The 17,819-nt window shown below is 42.9% G+C and overlaps 1 protein-coding gene across 2 annotated transcripts in view; it reads right to left on the bottom strand.

Moving 5' to 3' along the window:
• ZNF423 (zinc finger protein 423) overlaps positions 1 to 17,819 on the bottom strand; it is a 330,190-nt gene that overhangs the window by 259,460 nt on the left and 52,911 nt on the right. For both annotated transcript variants that reach the window (XM_070760210.1, XM_070760211.1), the window contains exon 2: positions 11,103 to 11,162. In XM_070760210.1, coding sequence (XP_070616311.1) covers positions 11,103 to 11,162 — 60 coding nt within the window. The remainder of the gene's footprint in view (positions 1 to 11,102; positions 11,163 to 17,819) is intronic.

Genomic DNA, 17,819 nt, shown 5'->3' with positions numbered 1-17,819 from the left:
GTAAATTACTCAAGACCCACCTATATCACCAGGCATGGGGAAACTGAGACACCTGCCCTAGGCTTTTATATTTTATGTTTTTGGTATGTATGTGTTACATCGTTTTTAATTGTTGGGGTTTTATATATTGTTCTCTTTTAATATTAGATTTGTTGCAATGTTATATTGTCTTGATTATTGTTGTGAACCGCCCCAAGTCTTCGGAGAGGGGCGGCATACAAATCTAATAAATTATTATTATTATTATTATTATTATTATTATTATTATTATTATTATTATCTATTTATATTTTACATTTACATTTATTTTGACGCATCATTTTATATTACTTTACACATTAACTTTACTTTCCCTTTCAAGCCAATTATACCATTTATTTTATAATACATTGTTTTCTCTTTCTCTCTCTCAATTCTATTGTTAATTTATTCATCTATGTGCACCTTTTTTTTAAAAACAACATTGTGTTCAAGGGTATTTTTTCTTTCTTCCAGTTTTGGACAAATGTGATTCTCGCTGTGGTAATTATATGTCGAATAATATATAAATTTCCTCTCTCATGTTTTCTTTTATTATTCCTAGAAGAAATAGTTCTGGTCCCATCTCAATTTTCTGTTGTGTTATCTCCTCTATCCACTTTTTAAATTTCCCCCCAATATTTTTTTGCATTGGGAAATGTCCACCACATGTGGTAGAATGTCCCTTGCATTTTTACATTTCCAACAATTAGGTAACATGTCATTTTTAATCAGCTGTTTCTTTCCCTGTACTTTATTGCTTCGGAAATAGCAGTGTTCTGTTGTTATCTATATTGCTACCTTTTCCCTTTTCACAAAGATATTGCCACACAAAAACCATCAGGATGTATAGGCATCGAGTAAATTTCACATCCACTGTAAACAACTTTAAAAGCATTAGCTTTTAATATGTTTTACATATATCGTATATATTTTTCTGGAAGAAAGAAGGAGGCAAAAAAAAAAGGAGAGAGTCTGCTTGCAATTATTACTTCTATTCTCCCTAAACACTTATATTACTAAAGTGAAATGCCTTCTAAACACAAAGACAGATCTGGGAAGTAATTACAGAAATGCATTCAGGGGCAATAATTCTATATTAACTGTCAGCAGTATACATCTTCTGGAAAAGCACTTGTTATGAAGGAATTATGTATGTCACAGACAGAGGTATTGTAGGCAAGTGAAAATTGCAAGGAGGTATTAAACTTAACTCTCGGTCCCTCATTGGGGGTCAATTTATGTTTAATTTGTTACCTTGAAGTTGAGCCAAGATATATATGAGCATCTCTGAAGCGATGCAAGGATGCAGACAAATTCCAACAACTTCTATTTGAGAGACCTATATTATTATTATTATTATTATTATTATTATTATTATTATTATTATTATTATTTTAAAACACACCCGCAATAGAATTCGCACATGTAACATTTTTTGCCCCCGCATCATGTCAAGCAACAGATTGGGGTTTTGAAACCATGTAGCCAGTTTAGTGTGGTGATTAAGGTACCAGGCTAGTAGCTAGGTGTTGTGAGTTGTAGTCCTGCCTTTGGCCAAAAGCCAGTGTATAATCTTGGGCCAGTCACTCTATTTCTGCCCTAGGAAGGAGGCAGTGGCAAACCATTTTCAAAATCTTACCAAGAAAACTGCTAGGACTTGTTTAGGCGGTTGCCAGGAATCTATCTATCTATCTATCTATCTATCTATCTATCTATCTATCTATCTATCTATTTATCTTCCAACCATCTACTATCATCCATTCACCCATCTATTCATCCATCCATCTATCAATTATCTATCTATCTATCTATCTATCTATCTATCTATCTATCTATCTATCTATATTTATATATCTTCCAACCATCTACTATCATCCATTCATCCATCTATTCATCCATCCATCTATCATCTATCTATCTATCTATCTATCTATCTATCTATCTATCTATCTATCTATCTATCTATCTATCTATCTATTATCTATCTATCTATTATCTATCATCTATCTATCTATCTATCTATCTATCTATCTATCTATCTATCTCTCAAACATCTATCATCAATATCTATCTACTTGTCTACCTACTCTATCTATCTATCTATCTATCGTCTATCATCCATCCACCCATCCATCTATCGATCTGTCTCTATCTATCTGTCTGTCTATCTGTCTATCTGCCTGCCTGCCTGCCTGCCTGCCTGCCTGCCTGCCTGCCTATCTATCTATCTATCTATCTATCTATCTATCTATCTATCTATCTATCTATCTATCATCTCTACAGTATTGGCCCCTATGCCTATTTTATCTCATCCGCAAAATTAAATCGCCCTGATTTTCCAAGTTTTCAGACCAAACTTAACCTCTTTTCTCTTCCACTTGTGGGAGCCGAGAGGGGAAGTAATTTGTCTTTCCCACACCCATCCCTGTTAAACACAACAGAACTGCCACATCATTGACATCATCACAGGGTTTCCTACTGTTTCCTACCGGGCCCACCAGAAGTCAGGAAATGTGGGGGCACATGGGGAGCACTCAATGTGGGTGTGAGCATGCGCACGTGTGCAATAGCATGCATATGCACTATTTTGACACCCGAGGCAAAAAGGTTAGACCCTCCTATAGCTGGGCCAAGGTCTTGAAGGGTGAACGCAGCCAAGTATTAACTGAGCAACACTGAAAACACACAGAGACCCAAAAGGGAAACACTTGAAACAATTAATAGGGATCTCGCCAGAATTTTCATTAGTGATGTTTTTATTTGCCTGGGTGCTCCCTGCTTCTCATATTTCCTTCCAAAGATCCTTAATTGGGCCTCTGGTCTATGAAGTAAAGTTCCTGGAGTCTTCTCGTTCTCAGAGGAGACCCAGCACAAGGTAGGGAGAAACGACTGCTCATAATGCCGTTCCTTCCAGACAGAGCTAATAGCCACGGTCTTCCACTAATGAAAATATGTTGGGGAGAAGAGAAAAAAGGATGCTGTTGTAATTAAACTTGAGAAGAGTTCAATTGGTGGGGGAAAGAGAAATTAAATTTATTTACATGCTGTTCTGGTGCTGATGAAGCATTAGCTATTTGGGAGGCCTCCTAATTAACCTTCATTTAGTTCACATACTTTTTTTGTGGAGATCCATCTCCCTCTTCCCCCCTCTCTCTCTCCCTCCCTCCCTATTTCTCTCTCTCTCTCTCCCTCTCCCTCCCTCCCTATCTCTCTCTCCTCCCTATCTCTATCTCCCTCCCCTTCCCTCCCTCTCACCCTCCCTCTTTCTCCCTCTCCCTCCCTCTCTCTCTCTCCCTTCCCTCCCTCTCACCCTCTCTTTCCCCCTCTCCCTCCCTCCCTATCTCTCTCTCCCTCTCCCTCTCCCTCCCTCTCTCCCTTCCTCCCTCCCTATCTCTCTCTCCCTCTCCCTCCCTCCCTCTCTCCCTTCCTCCCTATCTCTCTCCCTTCCCTCCCTCTCACCCTCTCTCTCCCTCCTTCCCTCCCTATCTCTCTCTCCCTCCCTCCATTCCTCCCTATCTCTCCCTCCCCTTCCCTCCCTCTCACCCTCTCTCCATCTCCTCTCTCTCTCTCCCTTTTACCCTCTCTCTCTCTCCCTCTCCCTCCCTCCCTATCTCTCTCTCTTTCTCCCTATCTCTCTCTCCCTCTCCCTCCCTCTCTCTCTCTCCCTTCCCTCCCTCTCACCCTCTCTTTCCCCCTCTCTCTCCCTCCCTCCCTATTTCTCTCCCCCTCTCCCTCCCTCCCTATCTCTCTCTCCCTCTCCCTCCCTCTCTCCCTCCCTCCCATCCCTCTCCCCCCTCTCTCCCTTCTTCCCTCCCTCCCTCTCTCTCCCTCTCCCTCCCTCCCTCTCTCCCTTCCTCCCTATCTCTCTCTCTCCCTTCCCTCCCTCTCACCCTCCCTTTCCCCCCTCTCTCTCCCTCCCCTCCCTATTTCTCTCCCCCCTCTCCCTCCCTCCCTATCTCTCTCTCCCTCTCCCTCCCTCTCTCCCTCCCTCCCATCCCTCTCCCCCTCTCTCCCTTCTTCCCTCCCTATCTCTCTCTCTCCCTCCCTCCCTCTCTCCCTTCCTCCCTATATACCGCTTTTCCACGGAGTCTAAACACTCAAGGCGGTCCACATTTTGAAACCCACCCAACAGGTCTATAGATAAAGATCAGATTATTTTCTTCTTCTTCATCATCATCATCATTTATTTTATTTTATTTATTAATTAGATTTGTATGCCGCCCCTCTCCGCAGACTCGGGGTGGCTAACAACAATAGTGAAACAACATATAACAAATCTAATATTTAAAAAATTAAAAAACCCTAATTTAAAAAAGACCAAACATACACACAAACATACCATGCATAAATTGTATAGGCCTAGGGGGAAGGGCATATCTCAGTTCCCCCATGCCTGACGACAGAGGTGGGTTTTAAGGAGCTTGCGAAAGGCAAGGAGGGTGGGGGCAATTCTGATCTCTGGGGGGAGTTGGTACCGAAGGGTCAGGGCCGCCACAGAGAAGGCTCTTCCCCTGGGTCCCGCCAAATGACATTGTTTAGTCGACGGGACCCAGAGAAGGCCAACTCTGTGGGACCTAACTGGTCGCTGGGATTCGTGCGGATTCCTCTGGCACATGAAAAACAAACTACAACCTTACACGTGTTTTTTTCAGGCCCAAATCTGTGTCTTGAACCTTAAGTTCTGAAGTTGGACCGGGACTCACTGCTCACAGTCATTCATGCCCTCATCACCTCGAGGCTCGACTACTGTAACGCTCTCTACATGGGGCTACCTTTGAAAAGTGTTCGGAAACTTCAGATCATGCAGAATGCAGCCGCGAGAGCAATCATAGGCTTCTCTAAGCATGCCCATATCACTCCAACACTCCGCAGTCTGCATTGGTTGCCGATCAGTTTCCGGTCACAATTCAAAGTGTTGGTTATGACCTATAAAGCCCTTCATGGCACCGGACCAGAATATCTTCGGGACCGCCTTCTGCCGCACGAATCCCAGCGACCAGTTAGGTCCCACAGAGTCGGCCTTCTCCGGGTACCGTCGACTAAACAATGTCGTCTGGCGGGACCCAGGGGAAGAGCCTTCTCTGTGGGGGGCCCAACCCTCTGAAACCAGCTCCCCCCTGAGATTAGGACTGCCCCCACCCTCCCTGCCTTTCGTAAACTCCTTAAGACCCACCTCTGCCGTCAGGCATGGGGGAACTAAAACATCTCCCCCTTGCCCATGTTGTTTTGCCGTTTGATTGATTGACTGTGTGCCTGTTTTTTATATATATTGGGATTGTTTTATGAAATTACTAATTTTAAATTATAATTAGATTGGTGGGCATTGGATTTGTTATTATGTACTGTTTTTTATTATTGTTGTGAGCCGCCCCCAGTTTGCGGAGAGGGGCGGCATATAAATCCAATAAATCTAATCTAATCTAATCAACTTGGGCACTGGAGATGTTGCAAATTAAGCGAGGAAAAAGCCACATTTGAGAACTTGGTTCTAAAATGAATCGCGGTGAGTAAGAAGAAATTATGCAAAGATAGAGGTATAACAAGCAGGAAGAGGGAGATTATGATCCCCTTATATAGAGCGCTGGTGAGACCACATTTGGAATACTGTGTTCAGTTCTGGAGACCTCACCTACAAAAAGATATTGACAAAATTGAACGGGTCCAAAGACGGGCTACAAGAATGGTGGAAGGTCTTAAGCATAAAACGTAATCAGGAAAGACTTAATGAACTCCATCTGTGTATTTGGAGGACAGAAGGAAAAGGGGGGACATGATCGAAACATTTAAATATGTTAAAGGGTTAAATAAGGTCCAGGAGGGAAGTGTTTTTAATAGGAAAGTGAACACAAGAACAAGGGGACACAATCTGAAGTTAGTTGGGGGAAAGATCAAAAGCAACATGAGAAAATATTATTTTACTGAAAGAGTAGTAGATCCTTGGAACAAACTTCCAGCAGACGTTGTAGATAAATCCACAGTAACTGAATTTAAACATGCCTGGGATAAACATATATCCATCCTAAGATAAAATACAGAAAATAGTATAAGGGCAGACTAGATGGACCAGGAGGTCTTTTTCTGCCGTCAGACTTCGATGTTTCTATGTTTCTATAAGTCTTTACTTTCACCCACCAAATACATTTTCTTGCTGATGTCTCATTTCCCTGATTGCCTCTTTTTTTTTCCTGGAGTTCTGATGCCAGGAAGGACTATTTCCCTCCAGATTTCATCTACAGAGAAATGTTCAAAGCAGGCAACGGAAGTGAACAAATTCCCACAGTGAACTCCTAAAGTAAACTCATTCAAGTAAGGGGGGGAAAAAACACCCTTACGTCTCAGGACGATCCCTTCTTTTTTCTAGTGTATACCTTAGCTGTCTACACCGATGATTCTCAATCTTGAGGACTTTAAGATGTGTGGATTTCATTTCCCATAATTCCCCCATCCACCATTGTTCTGTCTGGGTCACTCCGGAAGCTATGACCAACCCAAAAAGATAAGCCAGACACACCGGTAAAATTCAAATACAGTTTTATAATGTTCAAGGCAAACGAAGCTAACAGAAAATGTCCTTACAAAGCAGGAAAACACTGGAACTCCAAATATATCCACGAAGGCAATTGTCCATACATCAATATAGGATTCTTGCTGCCAAGACGAGGCTGTAGATAACAAACATACACCTCCCACGGTTCTTCGAGACTGCTGGGCCACAAGCCAGGAACAGAGACGCCGAGAAACAATGCAGGTTACAGGAACTCCACACTGATAACACTCCACATGGCTTCAAGAGCTTGCCTGCCTTATAAACCCTTCCCTGCTAATGAGGACCACACCCAAGCCCTGGTGTTCCTTATTCAATGCTGATAATATTTCCTCAATTGCCCCTTCCTTTGATCTAAACGTCTCTGTCACATGTCAATGACAGCTTGTGCCTTATCACCTAATGACTCCAAGCTACTGGCAGGGGAGAGCCCCTCCCCGGGGCTCCCATGCTGTTCTTCCTCGTCACATTCCTGACTGGACCCTCCCCCGTCCGACTGCTCAGCCCCCTCCTCTGCGCTGTCAGCCTCCTCCGGGCATGGAGCCAGCAGAGACGCAGCTGGTCTTTGATCTGCCTCAAGCTGAACCACAACAACCATGGCCAGTTGGGGAATTCTGGAAGTTGAAATCCACACGTCTGAAAGTCAGCAAGTTTGAGAAATGCTTAATGTATTTTCCCCTACTTTATAATTATTTACAGTGCATACTTTTTCTTGTGGTTAGCTCTGGCCCAGCTCCTGCCCCAAGGACTGTGGACGTGGGGGAGACATCCACATGCTGCAGGCCTGTTTTGCCCCCCGGTGGAATCTGCTGATGAAGGCTCCTCTGACCAAGAAGACATGAGTGACAGGGAGGAGAAGAGTGTGGCAGACAGCTCAGAAGGAGATCAATTATCTAGCTCCTTCTTGGATTCAGAACAAGAGTTAATGATACAGCCACGCATGCGGAGAGCGATGCATAGGCAGCAACAACTGAGAGATTATTATCAAAGAAAATAAGGCCACCTGTGGTTGGGTGGGGCTGCGGTCATTAGTGAGGCTGCTATAAAGAGCAGCCTGTGGGTTTGGCCATTGTGGAGGATTATCTGATCCTTGTGTTTCGTGCCTGCCTTGCTGACTTCGACCTTGGTGTGTTGCTTTTTCCCCGCTTTGAAACTAAACCAGAGCAAAGTGTGTTTCACTTTGTGAAAGAAGAAGGACTGTGAATTGCCTCACAGCTGCAAGCTAAGTATCACAGAACTGCTAAGGGACTTGTACAAATTACCAGTTTGTTTGGAGACGAGTGCTCTTGGCTATACCAAAAGAGGGCTTGGTTTAAGTGAATTTTCATTATAAAGAACATTGTTTTCATTATAAAAAACATTCATTTGTTTTAGCTTCCAGCCCCCCGAATCCTCTTTGTTGCTTTCCTCTGCACCCTTTCCCAGACTCTCTTGCAAATAATTTCCAGAGCCCCTCGCAAGACTATACTCATTTTGCGGATGAATGACATGTCTACGGAGGATACCTCCATGTATGAAATTATTGCAGCGCCACCCATAGCCACCTTTTCTGGAAATAAACTTCCTCGCGGTAGGGCTTGCTGTTGTCCATGAACAAACGGAATCCAGGAAAGACGTCAAGAAAAGACGCCAGATGCCAGTCTCGTTTGCTCTCCGTCTCTCAGCAGGTGGAGGACACCTCCAGAACCACATCATCGGGGACATTAAAACCGATTTATGCGACGTCTGTTTCCATGACAGATGCAAGCCCGCTTAAAGCACCACCGTACGGAAGGCAGCTGCGGGCTCTGAAAAATAACCGTCTCCGGAAGAACTTAATTATTTCATATTTTTTTTAACTTCTCCATGTCCTTAAGGTGAGGCAGCCACGGGATGTCAGTCTCAAACAGAACCCTGAATCCCAAGAGGCTCCCTGTCACTTCAGCTAGCAGCTTAACCGTTGGAAAGAAAAGAATTCCGCTTTCTGGTTGGGTTTGCCCAGATATGAACTCAAATCCAGTCAGAGGAAGTAATCTCTTACAGGCAAAAGACAATGTCCCTCTGGGGGCCTTGGAACATGAGATGAAAAGCAAAGCTTGAGTCTTGTCTTTTAGTACACGGTGCTATTTTTTTTTTTTTTTAAGGTAAAACCAAAAAAAGGCAATCCTTTCCCTCATGGTTCATAACATAGAAACATAGAAGACTGACGGCAGAAAAAGACCTCATGGTCCATCTAGTCTGCCCTTATACTATTTCCTGTATTTTATCTTAGGATGGATATGTATTTATCCCAGGCATGTTTAAATTCAGTGACTGTGGATTTACCAACTACGTCTGCTGGAAGTTTGTTCCAAGGATCTACTACTCTTTCAGTAAAATAATATTTTCTCACGTTGCTTTTGATCTTTCCCCGAACTAACTTCAGATTGTGTCCCCTTGTTCTTGTGTCCACTTTCCTATTAGAAACACTTTCCTCCTGGACCTTATTTAACCCTTTGACATATTTAAGTGTTTCGATCCTGTCCCCCCCTTTTCCTTCTGTCCTCCAGACTATACAGATTGAGTTCATTAAGTCTTTCCCGATACGTTTTATGCTTAAGACCTTCCATCACTCTTATAGCCCGTCTTTGGACCCGTTCAATTTTGTCAATATCTTTTTGTAGGTGAGGTCTCCAGAACTGAACACAGTATTCCAAATGTGGTCTCACCAGCGCTCTATATAAGGGGATCACAATCTCCCTCTTCCTGCTTGTTATACCTCTAGCTATGCAGCCAATACAAAGGGGGGGGGGGGGGGAACCGCCAACGAAAAGAGAATATAAGATAGTCCCTGATTTACAACCATTTGTAAAGTTCAAAGTTATGATGCCACTGAAAAAAAATGATTTATGACCAGGTTTCACAACCACAGCAGCATCCCCAGGGTCAGTTGGATAACTCCCCACTCGTTGGATGCCATTTAATTATTTTATAAACTGATTTTGAGTGATAGGATGTCACTTTCCCAAACAAACAAACAGATGTTAAGCACATATTCTCCTATCTGGAAGGTAAACATCATACATGAGACTTTTGAGTAGAATAAGATGGGAAGCTGGAGGATGGAGAACAAAACCATTAAAAAGCCATAATGCACAACCGACTATATTATGTGTGTGGAAAGTCTCCATGGCTACAGAGAGTCACCAAAACCAGCCCCGTGGTTCCCTTGGGCGGAACTTTCATTATGTTCCTTTATGATCTTCCTGTTTGCATTAGAACCAGTCAAGTGATGTGGAACTTCAATAAAAGATGGAGTAACCACCTTTCTCTTTTCAGGGGAATGGGAGGGGAGGGGAGGGAAAGGAAGGGGAGGGAAGGATGGAAGGAAGAAAAGGAAGAAAAGGAAGGAAGGAAGGAAGGATGGAAGGAAAGGAAGGAAGGAAGGAAGGATGGATGGATGGAAGGAAGGAAGGGTGGAAGGAAGGAAGGATGGAAGAAAGGAAGGATGGAAGGAAGGAAAGGAAGGATGGAAGGAAGGAAAGGAAGGAAGGAAGGATGGATGGATGGAAGGAAGGAAGGAAGGAAGGATGGAAGGAAGGAAGGAAGGATGGAAGGAAGGATGGAAGGAAGGAAGGAAAGGATGGAAGGAAGGAAAGGATGGAAGGAAGGAAGGATGGAAGGAAGGAAAGGAAGGAAGGAAGGATGGAAGGAAGGAAGGATGGAAGGAAGGAAGGAAAGGAAGGAAAGGATGGAAGGAAGGAAGGAAGGAAGGATGGAAGGAAGGAAAGGAAGGAAGGAAGGATGGAAGGAAGGAAGGATGGAAGGAAGGAAGGATGGAAGGAAGGAAGGAAGGAAGGAAAGGAAGGAAAGGATGGAAGGAAGGAAGGAAGGAAGGAAGGAAGGAAGGATGGAAGGAAGGAAAGGAAGGAAGGAAGGATGGAAGGAAGGAAGGAAGGATGGAAGGAAGGATGGAAGGAAGGAAGGAAGGAAGGAAAGGAAGGAAGGAAAGGATGGAAGGAAGGAAGGATGGAAGGAAGGAAGGAAGGAAGGAAAGGAAGGAAGGCAGGAAAGGAAGGAAGGAAAGGATGGAAGGAAGGATGGAAGGAAGGAAGGAAGGTTGGGAAGAAGGAAGGGGGGAAGGGAAGGAGGAAGGAAGGGGGAAGAATAGGGAGGGAGGGAAGAGCAGAAGAAAGGAGAGGAGAGAGGAAAGGGGAAAGGGGAAAAGGAAAAGGAAAAAAGAAAGGAAAACCAATGTGGTGGGATAGCACAAAATATTATAGCATCAAATTCACAGGAGTAAAGAGAAGGTGAAATCTCATTCACACCCCTCATTGTATAATTACCTCAGAATGAAAGTGCCATGATGCCCATTGCAAAAAATAACAACCCAAATCTTTGGAGCTGTTCTGCGCGGAAGAGTCATCACTTGGTACAGCGCACTCGCTCCCCAGAGAATAGAACAATATTAGCCTTGGGGGTTTATTCGCCATATGGAACCAATCACCACGTTACAATGGCCGGGTTTGAGAGTAAAGACCAAAATGTATTTTGTGCTGAGCAAATTTATTGCGCTTACCTGATTGGGTTACAGTCGAGTCCCAGTTCAGCGTAAAGTCTGATGTTTCGCCCTCTTCGACTGAAAGAAAGCAGAAAAGCTACGGTGAGGTTCAAGGAAAGAACAATTTCATTTTCAAAAGAATTAAAAACTACTAAAATTCCTAAGCTTTTGTCAGTTCTCTACTAACGTCATCAGAGTAGAGTGGTACCTCTACCTACTTACGAATTTTTCTAGATAAAAACCGGGTGTACAAGATTTTTTTTCCTCTTCTCAAGAACCATTTTCCACTTACAAACCCAGCCGGGGCCGCTACAGAGAAGGCTCTTCCCCTGGGTCCCGCCAAATGACATTGTTTAGTTGACGGGACCCGGAGAAGGCCCACTCTGTGGGACCTAACTGGTCGCTGGGGTTCGTGCAGCTGTTGCAAGTCGAGGACTAACTGTATAATCTACAGCCCCATTTGTTTCTCAACGCCACACTTTCACAAGATCTCCCTAAGAAAAAAGGGGGCCGCCAGTTACACCCTTTAATTCTGGGAGATTGAATGAAACTGAGATCTGCATTGCAATCGGTACTTTTAACTCCTCGAGCTAAACAAAACTTTGGTTATGAAAAAAGTAAATTTTTAAAACACGGTTTATTGCCCAAGGTGCGGCCGAATTCAAACACTGCCCGTTGGTTTGCTTATATGGGCCTATTTTGTCACAGTGTGACCCAGGATGCAAGCCGGCGTGTAAGGTAACTCAAGAGCCTGTAAATACAGAGCTATCTCAGGCACCTATAAATCAAGGTTTAGTGAGCAGGGTGAACTCGGCAATAAAATGACAATTTATGTTCCTATCAAATGGTTACACATCAGCTAGCCTTTAGCATAAATATCCCCAAACCAAAATATAGTAGAAACACGTCATTGTTCAGTTTATTATATGCCAGACATGAGACTGACCTATATATCTATATCTATATTTGTATCTATATCTATATATTATCTATCATCTATCTAACTATCTATCTATCTATCTATCTATCTATCTATCTATCTATCTATCTATCTATTTTTCTTTCAGGTCTTTCATGCACAACAAGAAATGTATGGACAACTCAATGTATGCGTGTGCCATGGGTACCACCAATGAGGTCTTCCCTCCTACCCCAAGGCTATGAAGAGGACAAGTCCTCCCAACCCATACTACCCTCCAAACAGGTCAATAGGGTCATTGAGGGTCAACAGATGGCCAACCAAATCACATGTTTCACTATGAGCGAGGAGGATGCGTTCCTCCAACTATTTCTCAGGTTCTTATATCTCCATCTGGGAGGTCTCCTCCTGAGCTCAACCATTGTCCCTTTCTGAGGGATGTAGGGAAAGAGCAACAAGCTGGCATCTTCCAAAATTTCATTGCAAAGACTCGGTGGGAGCCAAGACCTCCTGCCAGAGTGCTGTCTTTTAATAGGGCTATTATACATTGCCCCTTTCATTGCTGGGCTAGTCTATGAAAGAGGTGGAAGGGGGTGGGAGGGTTACACATTTTTTTTTCTCCTGGCTTGTACACAGACTAAATTCGTGCAGATTCTTGAACTGGTTGATTCAACCTACCAAGTCCTAATGAGACCTTTATTGTTCTGCTGGCAAGAAGGAAAGAGAGCAAGAATGAAATGGCAGGGAACAGGACGGGTATACATGGAAACAGGAAGAGAATGTGCCATTAATTTAGGTTAAATGAAGAAGGGAGAAGTACAGGAAGGGAGAAATTCAAAGAGGAAGCAACTGTGGTTGGGTTCATGCACCACTACTAACTACCCCATGGCTTGTGCTTTAAAAGCCCTGGAAATTTAGCCACTGTACTCTAGAAAGCAGACTTTTCCATTTTGAAAAAAGTGAAACCAATCGTTGTGGTGGTTCCAAGAAGTAATTTCTTGGACCAGGCTAGAAACTGGGAGTCTTTGGAGTTCTGGTCCTGCCTTAAAAGCTGGCTGGGTGGCTTTGGGCCGTGAACGATGGCCAATATTATGAATGATTGAATCAGATGAGTGTGTATGTCTGTATATGATGGGGTTTTAACACTTTTAGCAATCTATATTAGTCTTTTAAAGTAAATTAAGTTTCTTTTATGTATTGTTGTATTTATTTATTTATTTATTTATTTTGTCCAATACATAATACACATTGAAGAGAATAGATATGTAATAATATAAATAAAGAAAAGAATAGAAGAAAAGATATAAAAGTATAGGTGAACGTATTTGAAAGGAAGAAAAGGTAAATGAGATAAGGAGAGACAATTGGACAGGGGACGGAAGGCACACTGGTGCACTTATGCACGCCCCTTACTGACCTCTAAGGAACCTGGAGAGGTCAATCGTGGATAGTCTAAGGGGAAAATGTTGGGGGTTAGGGGTTGACACTACTGAGTCCGGCAATGAGTTCCACGCTTCGACAACTCGGTTGCTGAAGTCATATTTTTTACAGTCAGGTTTGGAGCAGTTGATATTAAGTTTGAATCTGTTGCGTGCTCTTGTGTTGTTGCGATTGAAGCTGAAGTAGTCATTGACAGAACGTTGCAGCATATATAATACACTTATAATATTGTACGCCGGCCTGAGTCGCTATGAGAAGTGCGGCATAGAAATCTAATAAATTGATGGATGGATGGATGGATGGATGGATGGATGGATGGATGGATGGATAGATGATAGATGGATGGATAGATAGATAGATAGATAGATAGATAGATAGATAGATAGATAGATAGATAGATAGCCAGGAGACAAGGAATTCTAGTCCTGCCTTAGCCATTAAAGCCAGTCCAGTGACTTAGGGCCAGTCACTCTCCCTCATTTCACAGAGTTGTTAGTGTTGAGAAAATAGAAGAAAGGATGAGCATTAGATAGATTCGCTGCTTTGCATTGTTTACATTAAAAGAATAAAGGTGGAATGCAAATAATGACTAAATATCCAGCTTAGCACACGGCAATATATTCAACGAGCATAGTTTAGCATTTTGCAAGTCAGCTAAAATGCCTTTATCGGTGATGTGCGCAGCATATAAATTTAATAAATAAATCAATAAATGAGTCTTAACACAATGTGTGAACCAAGTCATGCCTTAGTCAAGTCGGTTCCACTGGCCCAAAATTAGGCAGTGCTAGAAATCTAAACTCTAATGCCATCTAAGTACTAAGTATCAATCTGAATTATTGAAGTATACATTAAGAGAATAACAGAATGACAGATCCTGAAGATTGAGAGACGGTTGTGGCCTGGTACCCTAGGCCCATGTACTTGGCACCCGAGTCTGATAGCAAGGAGGTCAGAGAGGATGTGGTATCAGAGACTGAAAGCCAACCAGGGCCTTCTGCACCTCTCGAGATGAACATGAGTGACTCAGGAGAAGAGGAGCCTCTTCTTGATGCTAGGGTACGCAGAGTTGCCAGAAGGCATGAGTGGCTAAGCATGAGGAATTCTTTTTTCTGGGTGCTGGCAGAGGTTTATTCCCTCTCCAAACGCCCAGAGAAAGGAAAATGCTTTGTTCGCTCTGGACTGCCAAACCCTCCTTAAGCGCCACTGAAAGACTCCTCTGGCAGCCCAGAAAAGCCCAAGATGGCCAGGATTAAAGGGGGAATGGCAGGAAAGTTGCCAGGCCTTCATGCCGCTCTCAAATTTCCTGGAAAATTTTCCGGGCTCAGGTTCTTAAGTAGAAAATGGTTCTTAAGAAGAGGCCAAAAAATCTTGAACACACGGTTCTTATCTAGAAAAGGTCTTAAGTAGAGGCGTTCTTAGGTAGAGGTACCACTGTATATGGGTGCAGAAAAGAAGTGCTCATTAATTATTACTTTCCCAAAATAAAATGTCTTTCAATTTTCCAAGCCAGTTTCTTTTAACTGAACATCTCTATCTCTAAGAGAAGCATTTGGGCTGACAAAGAGCATAGCAGGCTTATGCAGACAGAACCTATACACCAGCCACAGCACTAATATTCCCTCTGCTATCCTAATTTTATGCTACTATTTCCCAAGATAAAAATATACATAAAGGGGGGAAAGAAACATTGCATGGTATACATTTGCATTTGATGATGTCTTCCGCTTCTTAAGTCTCATTTTTAAATAAGAACCGCCACCAAAAAAATAAATTTAAAAAAAACTTAGCATATAATACAGGCTTTTAAGCAACAGGAAAGGAAAAGAAAATAGGCGTTTATGCACCTCATATAAATACCGATATACTCTAAGGCTTCTGCGCCATAGAGTTAAAAAAAGCACAAAAACATATCTAATGGGAGAGGTGATGTGGGAATAAGAATAAAAGGAGGGATGAGTTAAAAGCAAAAGTGGTTTCTGGAAAGGAGCCTATTTCGGGAGAGTGTCTATGAGGTCTTCTGGACCATTGATGGTGGGTCAGCTAGGGATTTGTGGTCTAAGCCCAGATTGCAGCTTTGAGACTCAAAGAGTTTGCCAGTGGATCATGCCCATGTCTTAAAAAGAGCACACAGGAATTGTTAACATATCCAGCGAGCTACGTCAGGAATGTGCAGTTGCCACCTGGGATAGAAACATAGAAGTCTGACGGCAGAAAAAGACCTCATGGCCCATCGAGTCTGCCCTTATACTATTTTCTGTATTTTACATTAGGATGGATATATGTTTATCCCAGGCATGTTTAAATTCAGTTACTGTGGATTTATCTACCACGTCTGCTGGAAGTTTGTTCCAAGGATCTACTACTCTTTCAGTAAAATAATATTTTCTCATGTTGCTCTTGATCTTTCCCCCAACTAACTTCAGATTGTGTCCCCTTGTTCTTGTGTTCACTTTCCTATTAAAAACACTTCCCTCCTGGACCTTATTTCACCCTTTGACATATTTAAATGTTTCGATCATGTCCCCCCTTTTCCTTCTGTCCTCCAGACTATACAGATTGAGTTCATTAAGTCTTTCCTGATACGTTTAATGCTTAAGGCCTTCCACCATTCTTGTAGCCCGTCTTTGGACCCGTTCAATTTTGTCAATATCTTTTTGTAGGTGAGGTCTCCAGAACTGAACACAGTATTCCAAATGTGGTCTCACCAGCATTCTATATAGCGGGATCATAATCTCCCTCTTCCTGCTTGTTATACCTCTAGCTATGCAGCCAAGCATCCTACTTGCTTTCCCTACCGCCTACCGGGATTATACGGGAAGTTGAGATTGGGCTGAATTATTTTTTTTTGGGGGGGGGGGGTCCTACTTTGAAAGCAAAACCATCTCCCAAGATAATATATATATATATATAAAATAAAGGGAACACTCTAATAACACATCCTAGATCTGAATGAATGAAATACAGTGATATCTCATATTACGAACTTAATTGGTTCTGGGACGAGGTTTGTAAGGTGGAAAGCTTGTAAGACGAAACAATGTTTCCCATAGGAATCAATGGAAAAGCGATTAATGCGTGCAAGCCCAAAACTCAACCCTTTTGCCAGCCGAAGCGCCCGTTTTTGCGCTGCTGGGATTCCCCTGAGGCTCCTCTCCATGGGAAACCCCACCTCCGGACTTCTGTTGCCAGCGAAGTGCCCGTTTTTGCGCTGCTGGGATTCCCCTGCAGCATCGCAAAAACACGGAAGTCCAGAGGTGGTGTTTCCCATGGAGGGGAGCCTCAGGGGAATCACAGCAGTGCAAAAACGGGCGCTTCACTGGCAACAGAAGTCCGGAGACGGGGCATCCCAATGGCGGCAGCTTGGGTTTGTAAGGTGAAAATAGTTTGGAAGAAGAGGCAAAAAAATCTTAAACCCCGGGTTTGTATCTCGAAAAGTTTGTGTGACAAGGGGTTTGTAAGACGAGGTATCACTGTATTATCATTGAATATTTTGTTCTGTGCAAAGTTGAATGTGCACAACAGCAGGTGAAACTGATGGTCAATCAGTGTTGCTTCCTAAGTGGACAGTTTGATTTCACAGAAGTTTAATTTACTTGGAGTTCTATTGTGTTGCTAAAGTGTTCCCTTTATTTTTTTTTGAGCGGTGTACATGTTAAAGGGAGAAACATTGCACAATTCAGTAAGTGCAACGCATAATATGTTAACTGTGGAAGCATCACATGGAGACACTGATTGGTTTAAAATAAGAGGAAGGAGTACCACCAGGTTGCTTTCTCCCCCCCTCTTTGATTCACATTAGGTGCTGAATGGACATGAGGAAACTAGATTTTGAAGGATAAAGATTGGGGGTAAAGATTGGGGGAAGAAACATCAATTATCTTTGATATGCCGACAAGACAATTCTCCTTTCAGAAACCAAAAGCCCATAGAATAGTCAATAACTGAACATCATCAACACCATCACCTAGCAGTGTTACAAAATATATGAAGAATGGTTGCTGGAATTGGGTAGGTCTAGTTTAATGAAAAGAAGGACTTGGGGTGACACAAGAGCAGTCTTCCAATATCTCAGGGGTTGCCACAAAGAAGAGGGAGTGAAGTTATTCTCCAAAGCACCTGAAGGCAGAACAAGAAAGAACATGGAAACTTATCAAGGAGAGAAGCAGCTTAGAACTAAGAAGAAATTTCCTAAAAGTTAGAACAATTAACCAGTGGGACAACTTGCCTCCAGAAGTTGTGAATGCTCCAACACTGGAAGTTTTTAAGAAGGTGTTGGATAACCATCTGTCTGAAGTAGTGTAGGGTTTCCTGCCTAAGCAGGGGGTTGGACTAGAAGATCTCCAAGGTCCCTTCCAACTCTGCTATTCCATTCC

The sequence above is a fragment of the Erythrolamprus reginae genome, chromosome 9 (genome assembly GCF_031021105.1).
Source record: "Erythrolamprus reginae isolate rEryReg1 chromosome 9, rEryReg1.hap1, whole genome shotgun sequence".
NCBI classification, from domain to species: Eukaryota; Metazoa; Chordata; class Lepidosauria; order Squamata; family Dipsadidae; genus Erythrolamprus; species Erythrolamprus reginae.
This window is presented reverse-complemented; position numbering and strand designations above follow the sequence as displayed.